At 37.8% G+C, this 22,683-nt stretch overlaps 5 protein-coding genes and 2 pseudogenes across 7 annotated transcripts; 6 read left to right on the forward strand and 1 right to left on the reverse strand.

Annotated features, from left to right (window-relative positions):
• Nucleotides 1-265: 265 nt before the first annotated feature.
• Nucleotides 266-1,348, forward strand: LOC113333272 (rhicadhesin receptor-like). Its single transcript, XM_026579787.1, has 2 exons — nt 266-474; nt 578-1,348. Exons 1-2 carry the CDS (start codon nt 366-368, stop codon nt 1,120-1,122), a joined length of 654 nt encoding a protein of 217 aa, XP_026435572.1. The 5' UTR covers nt 266-365; the 3' UTR covers nt 1,123-1,348.
• Nucleotides 1,349-2,579: 1,231 nt separating this feature from the next.
• On the forward strand, nt 2,580-3,579 carry LOC113332607 (annotated as a pseudogene).
• A 175-nt stretch (nt 3,580-3,754) lies between these two features.
• LOC113333028 (germin-like protein subfamily 2 member 1) lies at nt 3,755-4,945 on the forward strand. The gene is made up of 2 exons (XM_026579516.1): nt 3,755-4,199; nt 4,281-4,945. The coding sequence occupies exons 1-2, from the start codon at nt 4,091-4,093 to the stop codon at nt 4,820-4,822; spliced, it is 651 nt and encodes a 216-aa protein (XP_026435301.1). The 5' UTR covers nt 3,755-4,090; the 3' UTR covers nt 4,823-4,945.
• A 62-nt stretch (nt 4,946-5,007) lies between these two features.
• Nucleotides 5,008-6,144, reverse strand: LOC113333027 (NAD(P)H-quinone oxidoreductase subunit S, chloroplastic-like). Its single transcript, XM_026579515.1, has one exon. It carries the CDS (start codon nt 6,052-6,054, stop codon nt 5,251-5,253), a length of 804 nt encoding a protein of 267 aa, XP_026435300.1. The 5' UTR covers nt 6,055-6,144; the 3' UTR covers nt 5,008-5,250.
• A 3,801-nt stretch (nt 6,145-9,945) lies between these two features.
• Nucleotides 9,946-14,290, forward strand: LOC113333242 (transcription initiation factor TFIID subunit 7-like). 3 transcript variants are annotated; one of them, XM_026579752.1, is made up of 8 exons: nt 9,954-10,001; nt 10,928-11,024; nt 11,521-11,553; nt 12,032-12,164; nt 13,175-13,308; nt 13,393-13,512; nt 13,623-13,692; nt 13,886-14,290. In XM_026579752.1, the coding sequence occupies exons 4-8, from the start codon at nt 12,041-12,043 to the stop codon at nt 14,089-14,091; spliced, it is 654 nt and encodes a 217-aa protein (XP_026435537.1). In that variant the 5' UTR covers nt 9,954-10,001; nt 10,928-11,024; nt 11,521-11,553; nt 12,032-12,040; the 3' UTR covers nt 14,092-14,290. The 3 variants fall into 3 exon arrangements, with proteins under 3 accessions (XP_026435536.1, XP_026435537.1, XP_026435538.1); XM_026579751.1 differs by lacking the exon at nt 10,928-11,024 and having other exon boundaries at nt 9,946-10,001; XM_026579753.1 differs by lacking the exons at nt 9,954-10,001; nt 10,928-11,024 and adding an exon at nt 10,011-10,123.
• Nucleotides 14,291-15,162: 872 nt separating this feature from the next.
• On the forward strand, nt 15,163-16,660 carry LOC113333251 (annotated as a pseudogene).
• A 2,749-nt stretch (nt 16,661-19,409) lies between these two features.
• On the forward strand, nt 19,410-22,625 carry LOC113333337 (putative expansin-A17). Its single transcript, XM_026579844.1, has 3 exons — nt 19,410-19,596; nt 19,718-20,039; nt 22,217-22,625. The coding sequence occupies exons 1-3, from the start codon at nt 19,416-19,418 to the stop codon at nt 22,527-22,529; spliced, it is 816 nt and encodes a 271-aa protein (XP_026435629.1). The 5' UTR covers nt 19,410-19,415; the 3' UTR covers nt 22,530-22,625.
• Nucleotides 22,626-22,683: the final 58 nt, after the last annotated feature.

Below are 22,683 nucleotides of genomic sequence, written 5' to 3' on the forward strand. Positions count from 1 at the left end.
ATATTACAAGAATTAAGTAGTATTTAAACCACGATTCAAGTGGGGTGTAATAATTCTCTAAAATTAATCTTAAAATTATACTAGTAATTTAGTTGACTAATGCACATGTGGCCTTTCAAATTCCATTCAAGTCCGTTTTTTCTTTCACTTTCTCAATGACCTGTAATTTGTTTATTTTCCTGCACTTCTACTTTATGTAAATTTTACTCTGTCTCTAGTCTCCAACCACTATTTATTTCCCCATTTACATCACAAGTTTCTCCTCCTATATATACATAGATTCTCCACTCATTAGCTCTACAATTCAATTTCAAAGCCTCTTTCCGTCTCTCTCTTTCTTTTCTTTCTCATTTCATTCAGCAATCATGAAGACCTTTGCAGCCTGCTTTCTTATCATCTTCGTCTCCGGCATCGGCATGGTCGTGTCCGACCCCGATATGCTCCAAGACATTTGTGTTGCTGATCGCACCTCAGGTAAATTCATAGTCATTTAATTCTTCATTTCGCTTCTTGTTTGTTGATCTATTAAATATATTAGTAATCTGAAGTTAATTGATTCGGGTTGTTGATTTAACAGCGGTTAAGTTGAACGGGTTTGCCTGCAAAGCAGCTTCAAATGTGACGGCAGAAGATTTCTTCTTCACCGGTTTATCTAAACCAGGTGTAGTCAACAACTCAGTTGGTTCACTAGTAACAGGTGCTAATGTTGCTCAGATAGCCGGTCTTAACACCCTCGGAGTCTCCATGGGACGTATCGATTACGTAGCTGGTGGACTTAACCCACCACACACACATCCACGAGCCACCGAGATTGTATTCGTCTTGGAAGGATCACTTGATGTTGGATTCATCACTACTGCTAATGTTCTCATCTCAAAGACAATCATGAAAGGTGAGGTGTTTGTGTTTCCTAAAGGTTTGGTTCATTTCCAGAAGAACAATGGTGAGAAACCTGCTTCTGTGATTGCGGCTTTCAATAGCCAGCTTCCTGGTACTCAATCACTTGCTATGACTCTTTTCGGCGCAACCCCACCTGTCCCTGATAATGTGTTGACTAAGGCATTCCAAATTGGTACCAAAGAAGTTCAGAAGATCAAGACCAAATTCGCACCCAAGAAGTAATCATTAAGCAGCTACAATTGAATTCATCATATTACTTGAAGTGTTTTACAATTGGGTTTGTTTTGTATTCCTCCTTTACAATTTGATTGACACTGTTGGAAGTGCAGTATGTATCTGCAATTGCATCGACTATATTTTTTTGTTTTAGGTTGGATTTTTATATTCAATTTATAGACAATAAATTGGTGTTTTACTGAACTCGATAATTGATTGGAATATCCGAATATAATCAACCTTGTCTGATTTCTAATTGATTGTCCGAGGAGATGACCGGAAAGTGGTTCAACCACTTGAACAGCTTAGAGTCGGTCAACACTGAAAGATTAGTAGCTATACAACACAAAAGTTGTGAATTGAGTAGTTCAAAGTGAAACCTTAGATAAGATAAAAATATTAGTTAAGCTTGAACATTGATAACAATGTGTTAAATGGAAAAGGAGGGTGTTAGTTGAGAGAGGAGAGTAATGATTCAAAATGAATGAGTTGTAATTGCATGAGGTTACACCTTCCAAAGTAGCAATCTTTTTTTTTTGCTTTACAAAGAAACTACTCATGACTGGTACTACTTTTGCAGAGGTGGGGAAATTGAAAATTATTCCCTCTCAGCAGAAGCCTTTTGTTGGTAGACTAGTATTACAAATCATTCCCTGAGCTCACAAGTTTTATCGGTTGGTTCCAATTTGATTCTAACTTCTAACCGTTATGCAACAATATGTACTTCTTCAAAATTCCCATGAGCTCCCACTGTCATACAACACTAGGAAGATGTGTTCAAACATAGACAGTACTCAGTAACCAAAGAAACTTACAAGACAACCAAAGACAATTCACAAGAGAGCAGTTCTTAAGCAGCACTAGAATTGCAGTCAAGCTACTAGCTAGTGATCAGCTACATGATACACATACAAACGAACCTATGCTTTATGCATACTTTGGCAACTTATTCTATGGTGCACCTGCAGACTGCAAGGAAAAGATAAAAGGGACCGATTTTTTTCTCTCTTTAATCAAATCAAAATCTTAACATGAAGACTATTTTTGTATTGGGTTCACAAACTACCAAATTATCTCAATTCCGTGAGCATCTACAGAATCTTCCTTTGTTTGCCTTATTCAAAAGTTTGTAACATGGCATCTTTCTTAAACCAATCAATTTTGACAGTGAAGCCAAAAGAAGGAAGAAGGTAAGACACATCCCTCCTACCTAGTATGTGCTAGCTTTGAATTTTGATTACTTCATGAATATCGTAATACTAACCCAATTAAGCTTCTAAGAATATAAGATCATTATACTAGTACTAAATTTTGATCAAGTTGACTCCGTATGCGGCATTATTACATCCATTTTGTTAACTTGGGCACAAATGGACTTGACATGTTTCATGCTTCTTTTATTTTTGTTTTGTGTCTCCAAACCAAAAACATTCCTATGTATATGTGCAGATTTTTCCCATGCATATATCTCACATTCAATCTCAAACTATGAATTCTATAACCCGCTTTCTCATCATTTTCGTCTTCAGCACCGGTATGGTTGCCTCCGATCCTGACATGCTCCAGGATATCTGTGTTGTTGATCCCTCTTCAGGTTATTACGTTCACATTATCTTGTTCAGTCATTACCAGTGTTTTTCCGTTCCTATGTTAGTCCGGTCAGGCCGTGTAGTTTCATTAACTTTCTCTCTTTTGAGTACTTCAAAATTTTATTTGAGTGTCAAGTTTATCGACTAATTATGACCCTGTTGTTAAATGACAGGTACTAAGATGAATGGGTTCGCTTGCAAAGTAGCTTCAAATGTAACAGCACAAGATTTCTTCTTCACTGGTATAAGTCAACCAGGCAATATCACCAATGCTTTTGGCTCACTGGTAACAGGTGCTAATGTCGAAAACATACCAGGCCTTAACACCCTTGGTGTTTCTCTCTCCCGTATCGACTACTTAGCCGGCGGACTTAACCCACCTCACACTCATCCAAGAGCCACTGAGATTGTATTCGTATTAGAAGGATCGCTCGATGTTGGATTCATTACCACCAGTAATACATTCATTTCTAAGACCATAATGAAAGGCGAAGTCTTTGTGTTTCCAAAAGGTTGGTCCATTTCCAGAAGAACAATGGTGATGAACTTTCTTCAGTTATTGCCGCTTTCAATAGCCAGCTCCCTGGTACTCAGTCTATCGCTATGACTATTTTCGGTGCAAAGCCAGTTGTTCCAGATAATGTCTTGGCTCAGGCATTCCAAATTGATACCACAGAAGTTCAGACAATCAAATCAAAATTCGCACCCAAGATGTAATAATGTGTGATGATTGAATGCTGGATCAATCTGAATTCACTTATAATGGAACTGTTGGAGCTAGGGCAATATTTATCTGAATTCTCACTGTTTTTTCTCTTCTGGCTGCTGTTCGAAACTTGTGAAGTACTATTATAAGTATTGCAATATCAAATAAGAAACTTGCCATTTCACATTCATTATTAATCTTTTATTTGAAGCATACTTTCATTATTAAACCTGCAGCCTTTCGTGTCAGGCTAGTGCAGCATTTCATTATTAAAGTCATGAATAAGTCATAAGATCAAGCAAAAAGAAGGAAACAACTAGGAAGAAGGTAGGTAGGACACGTCCCTCCTTTAACCAGTGGCAGACTGGCAGTATATGCCGGCTTTGAATAGTTAATTCTCATACTATTCCTCCTACCCCAAATAAAAGCTATGAATATGAGAATGGAAAAGTCTTTTGTTCTCAGTTTCACCACGGGTTCATCTGTCCACGATTGACGATTCTGTCAGTTTCAAGCTTCTTTGATTTTTATTCTCTTTTCCTGTCCACTCTTCCTCCATTTCTATCACAAGCTTCCGAAAACATTTCTTCTATATATTAGATTTTTATCCGTCCTATATCTCACATTCAAATCTCACAAACTTTCTCCTTTTTTCTCTAATTTCATTCAGCATTTAATTATGAAGACTTTAACAACCTGCCTTCTTATCATTTTCTTCTTCGGCACCAGCATGGTTGCCTCCGATCCCGACATGCTCCAAGACATCTGTGTGGCTGATCTATCTTCAGGTAACTAGCTACATTAATTCAATTTTGCTCATTCTTTGGTACTTCAAAATTTTGTTCGACTAACTATGGTCTTGTTAACAGCTGTTAAGATGAATGGGTTCGCTTGCAAAGCAGCTGCAAATATAACAGCACAAGATTTCTTCTTCACTGGTTTATCTAAACCAGGTAATGTCGCCAATGCTGTTGGTTCAGTGATAACACCTGCTAATGTCGAAAAGATACCAGGCCTTAACACCCTTGGTGTTTCTATTGCCCGTGCGGATTACTTACCCGGAGGACTTAATCCGCCACATGTTCATCCACGAGCCACTGAGATTGTGTTCGTCTTAGAAGGATCAATCGATGTTGGATTCATTACTACTGGTAATGTACTCATCTCTAAGACCCTAAAGAAAGGTGAGGTCTTTGTGTTCCCAAAAGGTTTAGTTCATTTCCAGAAGAACAACGGTGATAAGCCTGCTTCGGCTCTGGCTGCTTTCAATAGCCAATTCCCTGGTACTCAGTCGATGGCTGTGGCTCTCTTCGGTGCAAAACCAGCTGTTCCTGATAATGTGTTGGCTCAGGCATTCCAGATTGATGCCACCGAAGTTCAGACAATCAAATCAAAGTTTGCACCCAAGTAGTGGTAACATGAATTGGTTTCTTCGTCGGATTGGATCAAACTGAATTCCTTATAAATAAACTTGTTGCAGATGGCAATATGTATGTATCAAAATTATAAAGACTGTTCTTTTTTTTTCCGCTTTTGATTGGTTTTTGCATTTCAATTTGGAGAAATTGTTTGATATGAGAAACATGTAAACAATAATGAGAAACTCACCAATTCACCCAATATAGCCTCTCCAGCCATTTCTCAGAGAGGCGTCCATCTTTGGATATTTCGATTCTCACACGACTTGCCCAAACAAACAAGGATCAGTACTTTATTTTCCAAGAAACAAGCAAATGCTAAAAGAAATAGCATTTCTCAAGTTGCAATTAGACCGACACATAGATACATTTACACAAACAAACTATAATTATGTACTCAACCATCAAGAGATTGCTAAAACTACGAATCCTTTTGTTGTTCTTGCGCCACAGGCTCGAGCACAGCAGATAATGGATTCACCATGGGAGGACCTTTTTCTCTGCGTTCAAGCTCATTGAGCTGGAACGTCATAAGCTTATCCCAATTTCCACCCTCAAATAATACTCCAGCTTTACCGTCAGTAATTCTCTGTATGATCCCAGTATACATATAAAATGGGTTCTTAGGATTCTTCACAATTGCTATCATACCAGGCATCAAAAGTGGCAATTGTGGTGGTTTAATCTTTGACGATGAACTTGTTTGAATTGCTCCTCCTGATGAGATAGGCCTTGTTTTTTTAGGTGGTGGTGGATTTTTCTCAATGAAGCTTCTTAATCCTTTCTCTCCACCTGGGAATCCACCAGTTAGGCCTAGTAGCTCCTTGTCGAAAGCGTCATCCGGAACGTCTAATGATACGGACGCTGTCTCATCAGTAGAAGATGCAGTAGTAGTTGAAGGTGTCAGATTTTCTTCATTTTCTTGTTCTTTGGGAGGAGTAGTTTCAGAGACTACTTCAGTGGGAGTTGTGTTCATCTTCTTGAGTTGTTCTTGCAGTGATTTTTCTCCATTCAAGAGACCTCTACCGCCCATGATTTCAAAGAGGTTGAATTTGGAGATGGGCTTTATTTTAAAAGTTTTGGAGGGAATGGTTTGGAGTGATCTTGGAGATGAGGAGATCAGGTTGTAAAGATGTTGGGTTTCTCCAAGATAAGACGATTTCTGTAGCAGAGAAGGAGTTTTACAGCTTGGTAGACTCATGAAGGAAGACGAAGAAGAAGCCATTGGTTCACTGCTGCTTACAGAGAGAGGGGGAGGGAGATTTAATGTGTGTTTCTCAATTGTTTTTTCTCAGCCACAAAAGTTCTGTTGTGAATCCTTTTGATATAATTGAAAGATAATTGGATGTTTTGGATATCTATCCCATTGGCTTGGATACACCTAGTACGATAAGCATCACTTGCCACTTTCAAGCATCATGCCACTGGGTCCCTAATATGCTGCTCCTATTGGCTCACTTATATTCGGGTGGTGTTTACATTAAACTCTTCCGGTATAGATAGGGCGTTTATCCTTATTGCGGAGGAAGAAGCTCAGAGAGTCTTGAATTGGGCAAATATGAAGAAGGCTACAACAATAGTTGATGGTAATATATCGAAGAGTAGTAAATTTTGTGGTCCTTTACAACCACATAAACCCAGTTTTAAATGAAGTTTTAATGCTAGTAATCCGTATGATGCTTGAAGTTTGTGGAAGTTATAGGTTTTTACAGTTTCCTGTAAGGGCCTGTTTTGCCCATTTCTTTTAATTTTTAGATATTTAGAGGTTTTGTCTGCCTTTATTTTGAACGCGTAATTGGGGGATACTTATATTAATTGGGGGCAGAGGAAAAAGACAAAAACGGGCCTGTTTTGCCCATGTATTTTAACTAATTCCTAATGTACTCCTCACTAATCATGTTCAGTGGTTAAATATAATTAGGTAAGTTAATAGATTAGTTTGATGATCATTAGCATAAATCATTATCATTGAATTTGTTGATGCAACAACATTAAATCAAGATATTTATGATCATGAAAGTTCCGGTGAAGAACCAACCCAGAAAAGTAAACTAACTGAATATACAAGTGCTCCAATTAGTATTGAAATTTGATTTTTTTTCATCGAATCCGCCATTGTTACGCCTGAAAAACTCTGTGTCGGGATGGTAAAAGTATGAATACCATGTCGGAAGGGACCAAATCGGCATGGTATTCATACTTTCACCATGCCGATACACAATATCCTCCAATTTTGAAATCTTAAGTACCCCGCCGACAGAGAAAGTTCATTATCGAGTGTACCGTGCCGGTTTGAGGACAAAAACATACAGAAAATCTGTCTGAAATAGCAAGTATCGGCATGGTATTCATCCTGAAAAACCATGCCGGCACCAGTATTGGCATGATATTCATCCTGAAAAACCATGCCGGCACAAAAAACAGTATGGTATTCATCATGAAAACAAGCCAAGAGCGGATTAAAACTGAAACTGAAAAGTTTCAGTTTATGATTCTAACCCAAACGAAGTTTTTAAACAACAACAACACTTTAAACATGATTGGGTATCATGTACCTTCTCAATGAAGCAATTTCTTCTTCTTCTTGCTCAACAACAATTCAATTTAACATATCTTTAAGAACTTGTTAGGATTTGAGTTTGATTTTTAGTTTTAAATTTTAATTTAGATGGAAGGGTATTTTAGTATTTTCGTCCCAAAAAAACACACCTCTTAGCGGACACTATTGGATGGGGTTAGTAATTCATATCCCCCAATTAATATAAGTATCCACCAATTGCGCGTTCTTTATTTTCTCTAAACGGTCTGGGACCTTTGGGCCCCTTGGGTAATTACTTGTAATGACTGTTTTTGGCTTTAATATTATGACTTAGCTAAAAATAAATAAATAAATAATAATAATAATAATAATTGGCTCATTGCTAAAACCCGTGGATTTGGTGCCACCACATCTACTCCATCTATACGGCGGATGCTAGATTTCCATCGGCGTCCAACCCATCACCCACAAATTTCATATCTGCAGGTGGGCGGATAGTACGGTCTGAACGTAATTGAAATTAGTATTTATTTCTTTTTTTAGTAAAAGAAAATAGATAATGAAAAACTAACTCAGTTTTACAACTTAAAATATTCTGATTTAAAGAGAATTAGCAGGCTATTACAGCATATGCTATATACAATGTCTTTCCATCGACTAAAAGTAAAAGGTTCTCGAATATAAAAGAATATGAATTTATGTTTGAGGGAAGATCCCTTCACACTTTTGTTCTCACACTATCTCACATTTAAATGTGCTTCTTTGCGAATCAAAACCAAATGGTATCGTTTTTGAAGCTAATATTTCGGGGATATGTTCCTCTTGCAAAGTTCTACATCCCTGCAAAAATTGAATGCATTCCGAGACGTATAATATCATCATCTATGACTTTGAAAATGAGCCGTTGAAAGAAAATTGAATTTTAACCGTTGAAATTAAGATTGGTAGATGATGTGGTTTAGTATTTCAGAATACGCTCATTTTTGGCAGGAACGTAGAACTTCGTATGAGGAATATATGCCTAGGATAGTAGCTTCAAATATGTTATTATTTGGATTTTATTCGTAAAAATGACATACAATGTGTCAGATAATGTGAAAATATTTATATTTTAAAAAAATTGAAGATACTCGAAGATATGGAGCTTTTGACGTACTTTAAGTCGTTGAAGACAAGTCACAAGTGCGTCAGTAAAAAGCTATGAATAACTAGGTAATAAATTGTAACTTTCAGACCAACAACTATCTATGGGAGGTAGGGGAATAAATTCCCATTAGGGAAGATTGGATCCCCCAATTTTACCAATTTCTTCTATGAAATAGAGCTGAGTTTGGGTCTTGTTGACGGAGTGGCGGTTGGATTAGCACTGGGGCTAGTCCAACATGTTAGGTCTTCTCAGGGGGTGCCTAGCTGTGCCGTAGTAAAAAAAAAAGTTGTGACTCTCTGACATGAGCCATTGATTTTGTTTCAATCTCCTAGAATATCTACATGTGATTGTAAGAGAAAGCACTATGGTACGGACTCTAAAACAGTATTTTTCTTTCAAAACGAAAGACCATGATTTGGATGGGCTGATACCAGCATTATTAGAACTAATACTGTTTTAGCCGATCTAACAATTATGATCGCTTAAGATGTTTTTGTCCTATATAAAATGGTATCATCCCCTAGTAATGCTGGTATCAACCCATATAAATCATGCAAAAGAGAGTCTAGCTGAAGGAGTGTAAAGTCTACTGTGGGATAGAGGGATAATAGACTACGACAAACTTTTTGGCTTAGTTTCATAAGGCAACCGTTTACCATTTTTTTCATAAGGCGATCTTGTTTTTTTTTTTTTTTTTTTTTTTTTTTAATTTCATGAGGCAAACTGTTTGCCTTTTTTTATTTTAGTTTGATAAGGCAATCAATTTATTTTTTTTCGTTCTAGTTAAATAAGGCGAATTGTTTGCCGTTTTTTTTTTCATTTTAATTTCATGAGGCAAACAATTGTCAATTTTTTTCATTTTAGTTTATAAGGCAGTCTGTTTGTCGTTTTTCTTTCTATTTTAGTTTCATAAGACAAACTGTTTGCCATGTAGTGAAGACTTTCACTCACTTCTTCAACTGAAAGAGAAGGTGATTGAGATTGGGATGAAAGAGAGTTTCCCTCCACCCATAATAAGACCAAATTTGATCAAATCTTTCATTTTGAAAGATACTGTTAACCCTCATAGTCCTTGCTCTAAGGATTTCAGGAAGGAGAAATTTGGGCTCAAAGCCGAAAATGAATTTATCTTCTGTTTTTAATCCTGCCTCCTTGCCACGTATATGAATTTTTAGTCAAAAAGAAAAACAAACAAAATAAAAAGAAAAATCGTGCGCACAATATACTATTATCATCGACTCGTTACGATATTAAGTACAAGTGGTATATATCCCATAAAACATCCCCAAAAACCGTTATCTGAATATCATTGGAAATATGTTCGAACTTATGTAAGACACGTGGATTTTTTATTTCTGCCCCACTCAGAAAGCAACATGTTGGTTTCGCAAAACCGAACGGTACATATAAAGGAAAGCATAAAACGAGGATTTCAGCTGTTGCGCATCCGAAGTGAAGTGCTTCTTTCTCTGCAACAAGTAAGAAGGTATTGTCTCTCCCAACCTCTTCGCTCTGTCAATTTATTTTCCATGACTATCTCTTTCATCTTTGCAATTTGATTTCCCTGAAAATGGGTTTCTGGTTTTGCATGGATTTCCTTCATTAGAGGTAAGAAACTTCCCTACCTCATGGTGAATTCGTCCTCTTTGATTGAAATTGCTGATTAGGGTGTGTAAATTGGATTGCAATATATAGTTATATATCTTAAGGTGTCTATGAATGATTAATGATCATCAAGTTAAAGTTATTGATTAGGAATTTAGGTTTAATATTTGGATGCCCTTAAGCTAATTGTTAAAATGTCTGTTAGAATCTCATTGAAGATTTTATAAAAGCAAAACAGTGCTCATGAGATACTTCTTGGATTGAATTCAATTTAGTACGTGATAATATAAATTTAGTACGGGTACGGGTTGTGATAATCAGTACGGGTACTGGTTGTGATAATATAATTGTAGTGGGATGGTATATTTTGGCTTCTACCGTTACTAGTAGTAGACTAGTAGTGGTAATGTTGCTGTGAATCAATATTAAGGGATAGTAGTATGTGATATACTAGGCGGAATCCCTGTTAAATCACCTATAGTGAACGTTATTCATTGAAACATCTATAGAAAAAGGCAAACTCTTTCAATTGCCAAGGTAAACAAGTTTGATTTTTCTGTTGGATATAGTAATATTTTTGTTTGCTAATTCCTTATCCAGGCCTGTGTGTATGCTTTATATGTTGTCAATTAATGTTTTCATGTACAATAATTTGTTCTATAGAATTTCTGATACATTGTGGGTTCAGCTGTATAAGTTAGTAGCTTAGAGGCCTGTCGAGCGATAACAATAGTCTTCTCCTTCGTTTACTTGCTCATTTCCTCCCCTAGAACCTCACTGTATTCTTCTGGGTGACTTAAACTACAGGTGTCTAGTTTGCTCCTATTGCTGCCCGCTTTGGTATAGGCTGTATTAGATTAATCTCAATTCATCTAGCTGATGGTTCCATAACGGCAGAAAGTAGGTAGGTTTCTTATTTGTTCATCTTGTGATGCACAAAGGGGATTCTAGTTGTCTTGGTGAGAAAATCGCTAATGCGCAACTATGTTCTATTACCATTGTCATGATTGTTGGCTTTCTGTCGGGGTTATGTCAAGATCCCCATTTCAGCTGGTTTTTATAACTAGGTGTTTAATTCGTGATTTTATTATCATGGCTTTTCCCCACTGAAATCCTGGATTATGCTCAGCTAGCTAGCTAGCTTTACCTCCAGAGTCATCCAAAGGAATTTCTGCCTCTTAAAGTTTGTTGAGATAAAGAAGAAACATTATTTTTTTGTCATTTACTTAATCTTACTTTTAAACTTTGGGATATAACTCTTAAAGTAAGAACTTCTACCATAAATAGTGTGGAATATCAAATGTCTACTAATCATACGTCGTACAAATGTAGTTTTAAATTTTCACTATTTGATCTGTTATTATGCAAACTTTTTGATGAGCTTTTGTGTTTTTCTCCAGGAACAAGAGACCGGAATTTAGTACGTGAAAGAGGTATTTTCTAAAGCTTACAGGAAAAGAACATTACCTTTTATCTACTATTGTGATTCATTACTTGCCTTACCTAGTTACCTTAACATCATATGCACTGTTACGGATAAAGTTTTCGTGACAAGATTTAGTTGTGTGTGCATTTCTTAACTTGTTTTTGCATTTAGCCTTTATTTCTCCTCATTGCTTATTCTCATTTTCAGTCGGTTTATATTCACATGAAGTTACAGTCTTAAAAAAAAAAAAAAAAGGCAGACCAAATATATTATTGCAGTTGTCTTTTGTACTTAGTTCGGCGCCATCCTAAACATCCCGTCGATTACCTGATGCCGGAGTAAATACTCAAATACACAAGTAAAGAACTTTGTTAGAGCACCGCAAAAAAATAAATAAGATCCTTGGAAATCTCTGCTACGTTTTTATCAGGTGATGATGACTTTAATTTTGTTTTTATTGATTGGTGTGATTTATTGATTATTAGTTAGTGATAATGGAGGAGCAATTCATACTAAGAGTTCCACCATCCGTGGCTGAGAAAATCGAACTTCTATTCAATGAGAATTCTGCTTCTACTTCTGAAGATAAAGCCTCCTCCTTGGATATATCATTTTTAGGTACATCCTCTCTTAATTGATTTATTTTAGATTCTAGACTTGGGTGATACTGGTATTTGGTGAGCTAACTGTGAGATTTTTGGTTCAAACGTTGAATAAATTTCAAAAGGGAATTCTATGTGCCTGTGGCTAAGTGGAGCATGTATCTGAACCACACATATATCGAACTGAAAGCACGAGGACTTTTAAGTCACTCGTTTGGATGACTATTAGAAAAGGCTTCTCTGCTAATAGTTGCAGCTTACTTATGCTGGTGCGTCAAGAGCATAGATGTTGTATCTGTTAGTATAATGTTGACTGAAGTTGGGGGTTTCTGAAGAATCTGTTTGCTTGCAAATGTTCTATGGTAGTCTTAGCTATATATGTCATTGTAGCTATTAGTAGTAACCTGTTATTCTGCTCAAGATATTCATCCGACGTTGTCAGTAGCTGGCTTTTTAAGAAAAGCTATTTCAGTTATTTTATAATTGTGGATTGGACTGGAATGATTATCATATATGTTTGAATGCATTGCTTGAGTTGCTTCTCATTTTCTCATAGTTAATTTAATATTATATCTCTGACACCATCTGACAATTAAAATCGGCAGTAATCATCTTATTGTAATTCTGGGTGATTGGGGAGATAGAAATAGTAACTGCTGCGAGGGTTGCCGATGTTTGGCCTAATTCCGAGCAACAATGCAGTGAGTTGGAAGAAATTTTGATGAATTTGGTAGAAATTCTATTGACTAACTAGTTAATTCCTTTTTGCTGAGGGGATAATATTTAGTGACTGACAGGCGTCACTTGTAGTCACCACAAAAGGGCCTTCGACGTCATCCAGTTACTTCTTTAATGTCTTTGTACATTTGTGGTTCATTTAAATTCTGACTTCTATTCTGTGTTACTGTCACCCATCCACTCAATATCTCTTAGTGGCTGTCTTCTTTTACATTATGTTGTCGTTGCCATTGCTGGGTTTGAAAAGTTATTGAGTTTGAAGATTCTAACGAACACCTTCATTTGTAGAGGATGGAAGGACTGGTACATTTGCTATTGGTGACGAACGTTTTCCTGCCTCACTCTTGGATCTTCCCGGCGTTGTTGAGTCGTACAAGACTTATGATGATACTAATCTAGTCAAGACTGCTGACATTGGTCAGGTAATACCAATTGCATTTGCTCACGTATCGTTATGGTGGCAGAGTCATTGGTTTCTTTTATAATATAAAGTTGACCTGCAACAGATAATTATGGTTAGAGAAGAGGGAGACCATTCTCCAGATGGGGTGGAGTATAGACATGGGCTCACCCCTCCAATGAGGGATGCTCGGAGGAGAAGATTTCGCAGGGAACCTGATCTAAATGTGAGCGACAATCTCATGACTTACTAATTCCAACTTTGCTCCGACTTTTGAAGTGTCTCCCTCTGCAACTTGTGATGTGTAATTATCACTAATGTTGTTTAATTTTGCAGCCTGAGCTTGTCCAGAGGGTAGAGAAAGATCTGTTGAACATTATGGCTGGTGGAACAGCTGGGAATATCGATATCCTTTTCTTACATTTTTGGTTGTACTTCTATTGCATTTCTGGTTATCAAAAAGATTCTCGCGTGAACGGTTCTTGGAGTTTGCTTAGATTAAAACTCTAGCGGTGTACGCAGATTGAACATGCAGCTAATTTCATGCGTCTTTTTGGTATTGATTGTGACTTATTCCTTGACCTCTAAAGTATTTTCACATGTGGAGCAAGAGGATGGTGGGGATGGAAATGCACGTGGAGCAGATCGTGGAAAAGCTGCTGCTCCTCCACCCGGAACAACAGCAGCAGCAGCAGTAAAACCGCCAGAGAAGGAGGAGGATCAAAAGATCAAGGAAAATGATCGAGAGCCAAATAGGAGCGACGACAGTGAAGAAGATGATGACGACTCGGATGATTCGTTGTGATTAACTTTCCGAGGTACTGGGGGTACATAACAGTTACTCTGCATGTAACATATTACAGTAGCCCAATGGCTAATGTTGGGCAAGAGAAATGATTGGGCCACTAGCTAAAATTATTCTGTAATCATGATCTAGTGTATTTTAGGCATTATGGCAAACTCCTAAGTCCTATCTCAATCAATTATTGATTAGTTTTGAATTAGTAGCTAGTGTTGTCATGTTAATCTTGCAACTATACGGTGGGCGGCTGGGCGCTGTGCAACTACTCCGTACATGTTCAGCCTATATCATCATTGATGTCCTGCACTCTCATAATGAGGTGAATCATACATAAACAGTAACGTACACATATACATTAATCTTCGCTGTCCAATCAAGTACGTCAGACACACCACGTCAGACACACCATTAATCTATATAGTCGGTGCAATATATATTGAGCCGTATAGACGCATCATGGCATGGGAACAGAATCAATAGAAATACGAAGCGATAAGATGAAAGAAAAATGGTATTCCCCCATGAGACAAGCCACAAAATATGGCACAACTTGCTGCAAATGGAGACCGTACATTGATATATCATACGATCCATATACGTACGTACATGTTTGACTTGATGAAAAGAGGGGCGATGGATCGGGCTGGGAATAAAATAGCAGGAGAGAGGACTGTTTGGTACCGTACTCATCATCAATTCCTCCTTGTTATGTGCTTTTTGCATGTTCAGAAGTAGCCAACAACAACATTGAGCTAATATTTTATAGAGTCCCGAGTCCCATCAACGTACCTAAATCAAGCTAGCCACTGTCCATATGCAGTAAGTAATACTACGCCTATACGAATATATATGGCCTAGCACTTATCTATCTCATTTTTTATTATCAATTACGCGTTAATTTATACTGTATTTTATATGGATATATTTACGCATAGCTATAAATATAGATGCTCTTGCTCATGAACACACCAACAAGATATCTAACATTGCAATTCAGAGCAATTCAGAGAGAGAGAGAGAGGGGGGGGGGGGGGGGGGGGGGGGGGGGGGGGGGGGATGGAGAGAAGCAGTCAAGTAGCCTTAGAGGAAGTAGTACTTGTATTGTTCAGAAGATTATGATAAATTTGGTACTGGTAGTAGTACTGCTAATGGCCTCTAATTTTAATGGAGCTTTTGCAGCTAACTGGCAACGTGCTCATGCTACATTTTATGGTGGAGGTGATGCCTCAGGAACCATGGGTGAGTTATATATCTGATCAGTATTTCTCCATTCATTAATTTAGTAGCTATGATGCCCAACTGCAGTTTTTTTGTTAGGATAATATTGATGAACCGATGCATGTTTGGCTGCAGGGGGTGCATGTGGTTACAGGAATCTATACAACGATGGTTACGGAACCAAAACTGCTGCTCTGAGCACAGCACTCTTCAACGGCGGCAAGACATGTGGTGCTTGTTATCAGATGGTCTGTGACGCCTCTCAGGCACCCAAGAATTGTAAAAGGGGAACCTCTATCACCATAACTGCGACCAATTTCTGTCCACCAAACTACGCTCTCCCAAATAATAATGGTGGTTAGTGCAATCCACCACTGAAGCATTTCGACATGGCTCAACCTGCCTATGGAAAAATTGCCATTTATAGAGCAGGAATCGTTCCTGTCCGTTTTAGGAAGTAAGCAGCTCATATGAATGCATATTCGTCATCTATCATACTGATGAGCCACACTTAAACTTAATTAGTTGGTAATTCTAATTGTTTGATCTCTATTTTGCAGGGTTAAGTGCACAAGAAGGGGAGGAATGAGATTTACAGTAAACGGCAGGAACTACTTTGAACTGGTGGTGATTAGCAACGTAGCCGGAGCAGGTGACATATCAAAAGTGTGGATCAAAGGAACAAAAAACAAGTACACATGGATTCCCATGACAAGAAATCGGGGTGCAAACTGGCAGAGCCTTACTTATCTCACCGGACAGACCTTATCCTTCAAAATACAGACCAGCAATGGTAGAGTCCGCATTGCGTATGATGTTGCTCCTTCTAATTGGAGGTTCGGACAGACCTTTACCAGCAATGTGCAGTTCTAATTTTCTGGATAAATTCATCTTGTCCTGTAACTCTTTGTATCAATAGAAAGAGCATTATAAATGTTGTAATAGTATAGATTCCTTAGGTTGTGGCTAATTATATTTTAGCGCCCACCTGGCTAGATTAGTAAACATAAGATTAGATAACTCAATAATTGAAAAGGATGGGGAGTATGGAAATGTATGTGGCTCAAATACTTCTCCTCCTACACCTGCAACAGCAGTAAAAGCATTAGCAGCAAACCACCAGAAGGAGGTTCCACAGGGTAGGGTGAACGATAGACAGCCGAACTGGAACTACGATATGAGGAAAACAATATGATGGTACCTAACAGCTACACCATGGCCGACCGAACGATGTTTCAGATGAAAAAAACATGTAATGAATAGAGAAGCTTAATTGCAATTGTTTGATCCACTCTAAAATCATTTTGTAATCATGTGCTTAATAATTTAATGGAATATGAGCTTTTTCATTTCATCTAAGAAGTTGGGTGCCAGTTAAAATTCCTGCGCATATGGAAGAATGATTTTTTTAGGGACCATGGTTTTTTTGAGGGGACCATGGTTTTATTAGGCCACCTTCCCTATAGTGATAAGGGGTGTCCTAAAATGTTGAAATGACTAACCTATCCTTAACCTAATTTAACTTAAAACCAACCTAATAACCACCTATATATATATAACCACCACCACCTCCTCCCACCACCACCGCCCATCATCGCCGATTACCACCACCACCACCTCCGATTATCACCACCACCAACCACCGATTACCACCACCACCTCCTCCCACCACCACCACCACCGCCTATTTAAGAAATGTAACAACATCAATGCAATCACAATTAAGTTCGGTTACATAATAATTTTATCGAGTATAAAAGACGCCAGGCACAACCTGATTCTGCCATGGGACCACTCCGGAGGTATTTTTCAACAAAACCCTTCGCTTTAATTTGATTTTGATTTCTTCAATCGAATATAAATCATCAAAATAGGGTTTTAATAGGAGTTACAGAGCCATGTTCGGTTAGGTCGATTTTCCAAAAAACCCTAGTTTACTAACCGAACTTCTTGAAAATGAAGAACACGAAGAACAGTTCGGTTCTATTGGATTTAAAACTAAGTCACCGAACTCTTTGTTCGGTTGTTTCGCAAAAAAATTTAAAATTACAAAGTAACCGAACTCCACCCTTAGAACCGGAAAAAAAAAAACAAATCCAGGCTAACCGAACTGTGTTGTTGTGGCCACTATGTTGAGTTCCAAAATACCCGAACTTAGCCAATAGAGTTCGGTTTGTTCGCAAAAAATTTTAAAACTACAAAGTAACCGAACTTAGCCAATAGACGCTGAAACTTCACATTTTTGTTTGTTTGTTAAGTTCGGTAACTTGACAATTTTATCGCAGAAACCGAACTCAGAGTTCGGTTGGTTAGCTGTTAGGTTCAAGTTTGCGAAAGAACCGAACTTTGTAAACTACTCTTATATTACGTAAAGTTCGGTTAGATCAAAAGTGCATGCAGTTTGCGAACCAACCGAACATAACGCTGTAACTCCTAGAAATTATTAGAGAGTTCGGTAACCTGCGTGTTTGGAACAAGTAACCGAACTACACTTTCAGATGAGTTCGGTTACTTGTTCATCTCACGGGGCAACCGAACTACATCTTCAGATGAGTTCGGTTACTTGTTCTTCATATAAAGTAACCGAACTACAGCTTCAGATGAGTTCGGTTACTTGTTCTTCATATAAAGTAACTGAACTGTTCAAAAACCAGTTCAAATCCGGATCATTTTGAAGATTAACAAATATTCTAGGAGAGGATGGAGATGAATAATCAGATGAGTTTTCATCATTTGAATACTCAAACTTAGTGAATTGGAAAAAAAAAATTATTTTCCATGTTTTTCTCCTTCATCTTCTCTAACTCTACTCTCTCAATAATTCTACTCAACTAATAATAAACCCATCTTTTAATTTAATCTCACTAATTGTTTTTAACTAAATCATTCACTAATCATAACCTAAAATTAATTAAGAGGGTAAATTAGGTATTAAATAAATAACCAGATATGTGGTGACCTAGAATTACTTCTAATACCTTTATCAAAATAAAAACCATGGTCCCAAAAAAAACTATGGTCCCAAAAAATGGTTCATATGCAAAGGTCAAAGAAACGGATGCATTAGTTAAGGGCCTGCAAAAAGTAAAATCTAAAAAACCATGAAACCTGAAAATTCACAAGTGGAGTTGACCATCTGTTTTTTTTACCCAAAACATGTGTTGATATCAGTTGCACTTAACACTGATGAGATGCAATACCATGACCCGAATTCACAATGTCGATCCAGTACTGAATTAATATATCTTATTACCGATCAACAATTAATAATTTCTACTAATATGCATTGATTAGTTTTAGTTGTAGTGCAGTAGTGCTGCTGATAAGGTACAGCTGCTATGTAATTAGTAGGTACATGTGCAACAGATATGGTCATTGATACTGTGTCTTTTACCTGGATCAATTTTGATAATGATGATGGTGGTTGGTGAGTAATTTGCATACCGGCCAGCTGCCTGGTAATCCAACACTGCATGCAGGAATGAAGACCTAGCTGACCTAATCCAATACGTCAGATATTCGGTGCAGAATATATTAGCCGTATAGGCTCCATGATATGCATGTGACAGAATTAATATACTAGTACGGAATACACGAGCTAGTTCTGGAGAAGAATGTGAACTATAGAATGGAAGGTAAACGTCCCCATATGACAAGCCAGAAAATGTGGCACAATTTGCTGCATGATGGGATCGTTATCTATATAATATGCTAGCTAGAGGGTTGACCTGAAGAGAGGGACAAACAAATCGAGCTGGAAATAGAATTTCGCCAGACGCCAGAATGCCTAAAATCGTTGGGCGAAATTTTCAGTCATCATAAAACTTCTCCGCATTTTCAGCTTTTGCATGTTCAGCTCAAGAGCTGCAAGCAACAAACGTTAAGCTGATTATTCAACCAAGACTTCCTACCCAGTACCTAAATTAAGTAATGCAAGTACCACTAATAATTCGTATATATGACCTAGCACTTATATACCTGTTTCCAATTATCATTTATCAATAATGAATTTCTTATCTATATGTTACTTATATAAATACATTATCAACAAGAAGAGCTAAGACATCTGAGTTTCTAGCTAGCTATTGAGAGAAATAAAGAGACAGAGAATGGAGAAGCAGTTGAGTATAGTTAGAGGTACTACTAGTACTTTGTTCAGGATGAAGATACCTGTGGTACTGGTATTTGTGCTGCTACTGTCCTTTAATTTTGATGCAGCTCATGCAACTAATAATTGGCTCCGAGCTCATGCTACGTTTTATGGTGAAAGTGATGCCTCAGGAACCATGGGTGAGTTGTGATATTATCGTATCTGGTCGTTGTATCCATCTAACTGACTACTTTGTCCAATGCATATATTTGTCTTAGATTATTTGGCTCATTGATATATGAATATGTATAAATTCTGCAGGGGGTGCATGTGGGTACACGAATCTATACAATGATGGATATGGGACTAATACTGCTGCATTGAGCACAGCACTCTTCAACGGTGGCAAGTCATGCGGTTCTTGTTATCAAATTGTCTGTGACTCCACTCAGGCTCCCAGAAATTGTTTAAAGGGAACATATATTACCATAACTGCAACTAATTTTTGCCCACCAAACTACGCTCTCCCAAATAACAATGGTGGTTGGTGCAACCCTCCACTGCAGCATTTCGACATGGCACAACCTGCCTTTGAAAAGATTGCCATCTATAGAGCAGGAATCGTCCCCGTCCTCCTCCGAAAGTAAGCTTTAATATATACATTCGCTAGTTAAAGAACGAACAAGAGAGAGGAGAGCACAAGCGGAAGCATAAAAGACTACATTGATAATAATTCGATGTGATAACATTCATGGCTCAACAACCTATTTATATTGTTCACAAACTTGACTACCACTCAAGACACTTTCCTAACTAAGATCAAACTCTAAGCATGGGCACTTTCCTAACGTAAACCAATTTCCTAAAATACAAAAGACTTGTTTAACAAATAAACGTGTGTTACTTAACACACGTACTGTATGCCTTAACACCCTCCCGCAAGCGTAACGGGTGATCTTGAACCGTGAGCTTGAACCTGACATCAAGAAATTTCAAAGCAACCATAGAACCGGATGTGATTGAGTGAGGTTGAAGAAAAATTGAAAAGATGACATAATAGAAGATTGAGAAGAAGAAACAATAGATGATATTAAAGAAAGAATAGTAGATGATTAAAAGATAGAGAACGTGATTAATTAAGTAAAGAAGGTTAAAGAATAAGGGAGGCCGTGTAGTAGAACACAAAGTTGAGAAGAAAAAAGGATCGAGTAAATAAGGTAGTTGGGGCTAGTGAAGAGGGAACAGATTAAGTGGAGGTACGTATACCAAACAGATGGGAGATCAAGATTAATACGATAATGAAAGATTAACATGGTAGTGATCAAGATTAAGGAATAAGTGGTAGAAGTCGTGACAGAATAAGAAAGAGGTATGGACGAGATGTACTGTTGTGTAGAAAGAATAAGAATGGGAAACAGGTGGTAGTGATAAGAAGTTACAAGTTTGGTAGTGTGCTGCGAAGTCGGATATGGAAGAGAATACAGAGAAGATGACGGAGGACTCGACGTTAGCTTGTTGCCGATGAAGGCTCGAGTAAACAGAGTCACAGACGATGACGGAAAGGAGTATATGGACTGAACTTTGGAGTTTGGTGATCGTGGAAGCTGAAGTAGATAATGTGGTTATGGTGGAGATATAAACAGAGAATAGAGCTGGTAGTTGTTGGCAGTAGTGACGAAGGAGTTAGAATATGTCATGGTGATCGACAGAAGATAAAGAGAAGTGGGAAGCTCGAACTGTTGTTGTCGTCGGCTTGGCTGCAGTGTATGATGAAGTTGGTGGACTTAGATGCTTTCGATGGAGAAATTGGCTTGATGCCATTGATGTATCAGTGAAGATGGACAGCGAGGATATGGCTATTGAGAAGAGCTGGGAAGAACAAGAGACCTTGCTGCCAGTAATGGTGATGATGGAGAAGCTCGTGATAATCACGATGGTGCAGTGAAGAGATGAAAACAGGAAATGATGACATCCATAGCAGTGGTGATTGATGGAAGACGAGTAGAGGAGTAGAACTCAATTGTTGTGATGACATTGATGCTGGAAGTTGTTGATGGAAGACACGGTGATGATCGAGTTTAGTTGTGTTGTACGGGATGAAAGGGATATAAAGGCAGTAACAAGGGTTTTGTGTTGTGGTTGATGGTGAAGACATGAATGGTTGGCAGTAGCGATGGAGTTTGAGCATCATTGGCGATTGACGAACAGAGAAGAAGTGATGCTCGGACTTGGAAGTTGGCTCGAGCTTGGTAGCGAAGATGGAGCTGATGTTGGATCTAAGCTAATGGCGGTGACAATGAGAGATTAATGCTGATAAGATTGAGAAGAATTATTAAACACGGACGTGAATAAAGAATTTGATAATAAAGAATTGAAGAAGAAGATGCTAAAAAGAAGATGAATGGGAAGTTTAAGTTTTCTGTGTATGAAAAGAAAGTAGAGAAAGAGAGAGAAGGTGAGGATCGAAACTTGCTCTGATACCAAGTTAAAGAACGAACAAGAGAGAAGAGAGCACAAACGCGGAAGCATAAAAGACTACATTGATAATAATTCGATGTGATAACATTCATGACTCAACAACTATTTATATTGTTCACAAACTTGACTACCACTCAAGACACTTTCCTAACTAAGATCAAACTCTAAGCATAGGCACTTTCCTAACGTAAACCAATTTCCTAAAATACAAAAGACTTGTTTAACAAATAAAGTAACACACGTACTGTATGTCTTAACATCGCTGATCCGAGTTAACATGCTATATTGGTGTACCCAAAAAAAAAAAGTGCTTGGTTTCTAATTCTGAAATGTATGTTGCAGGGTTAGATGCAGAAGAACTGGAGGGATGAGATTTACGATAAACGGAAGGAACTACTTCGAACTGGTGGTGATAAGTAATGTTGCAGGAGCTGGTGACATAACAAAAGTGTGGATTAAAGGTTCCAAGGACAAGTACACATGGTTACCCATGGCAAGAAATTGGGGTTCAAACTGGCAGAGTCTTACCTATCTCACAGGGCAGAGCTTATCCTTTAAGATTGAGACGAGTGATGGTAGACAACGCATTGCCTTTGACGTTGCTCCCTACAATTGGTACTTCGGCCAGACATTCTCAAGCAATGTTCAGTTTTAAATATCTGCATTTCTTTTTCTTTTTAACTTTCCTATGTATAGTGGTTACTCTATATGTTGAAAAGGGTAATACACGAAGGGTGTATCAGTATAGGTTTCTTGGATTGCGGCTAATTATGTAGCGCCCACCTTGTGAGCTGGTGCAAGTAAGAGTA

The sequence above is a fragment of the Papaver somniferum genome, unplaced genomic scaffold (assembly GCF_003573695.1).
Source record: "Papaver somniferum cultivar HN1 unplaced genomic scaffold, ASM357369v1 unplaced-scaffold_132, whole genome shotgun sequence".
NCBI classification, from domain to species: Eukaryota; Viridiplantae; Streptophyta; class Magnoliopsida; order Ranunculales; family Papaveraceae; genus Papaver; species Papaver somniferum.

What these genes read in the sequence shown, in the direction of transcription:
- LOC113333272 (XM_026579787.1), top strand. Translation starts at nt 366, where the DNA reads ATGAAGACCTTTGCAGCCTGCTTTCTTATCATCTTCGTCTCCGGCATC. An exon ending in TGTTGCTGATCGCACCTCAG is followed by an intron (nt 475 to 577) that starts GTAAATTCATAG and finishes TTGATTTAACAG; the next exon opens with CGGTTAAGTTGAACGGGTTT.
- LOC113333028 (XM_026579516.1), top strand. Translation starts at nt 4,091, where the DNA reads ATGAAGACTTTAACAACCTGCCTTCTTATCATTTTCTTCTTCGGCACC. An exon ending in TGTGGCTGATCTATCTTCAG is followed by an intron (nt 4,200 to 4,280) that starts GTAACTAGCTAC and finishes TCTTGTTAACAG; the next exon opens with CTGTTAAGATGAATGGGTTC.
- LOC113333027 (XM_026579515.1), bottom strand. Translation starts at nt 6,054, where the DNA reads ATGGCTTCTTCTTCGTCTTCCTTCATGAGTCTACCAAGCTGTAAAACT.
- LOC113333242 (XM_026579751.1), top strand. Translation starts at nt 12,041, where the DNA reads ATGGAGGAGCAATTCATACTAAGAGTTCCACCATCCGTGGCTGAGAAA. An exon ending in CTTGGATATATCATTTTTAG is followed by an intron (nt 12,165 to 13,174) that starts GTACATCCTCTC and finishes CTTCATTTGTAG; the next exon opens with AGGATGGAAGGACTGGTACA. An exon ending in GCAGGGAACCTGATCTAAAT is followed by an intron (nt 13,513 to 13,622) that starts GTGAGCGACAAT and finishes TTAATTTTGCAG; the next exon opens with CCTGAGCTTGTCCAGAGGGT.
- LOC113333337 (XM_026579844.1), top strand. Translation starts at nt 19,416, where the DNA reads ATGGAGAAGCAGTTGAGTATAGTTAGAGGTACTACTAGTACTTTGTTC. An exon ending in TGATGCCTCAGGAACCATGG is followed by an intron (nt 19,597 to 19,717) that starts GTGAGTTGTGAT and finishes TAAATTCTGCAG; the next exon opens with GGGGTGCATGTGGGTACACG. An exon ending in GTCCCCGTCCTCCTCCGAAA is followed by an intron (nt 20,040 to 22,216) that starts GTAAGCTTTAAT and finishes TGTATGTTGCAG; the next exon opens with GGTTAGATGCAGAAGAACTG.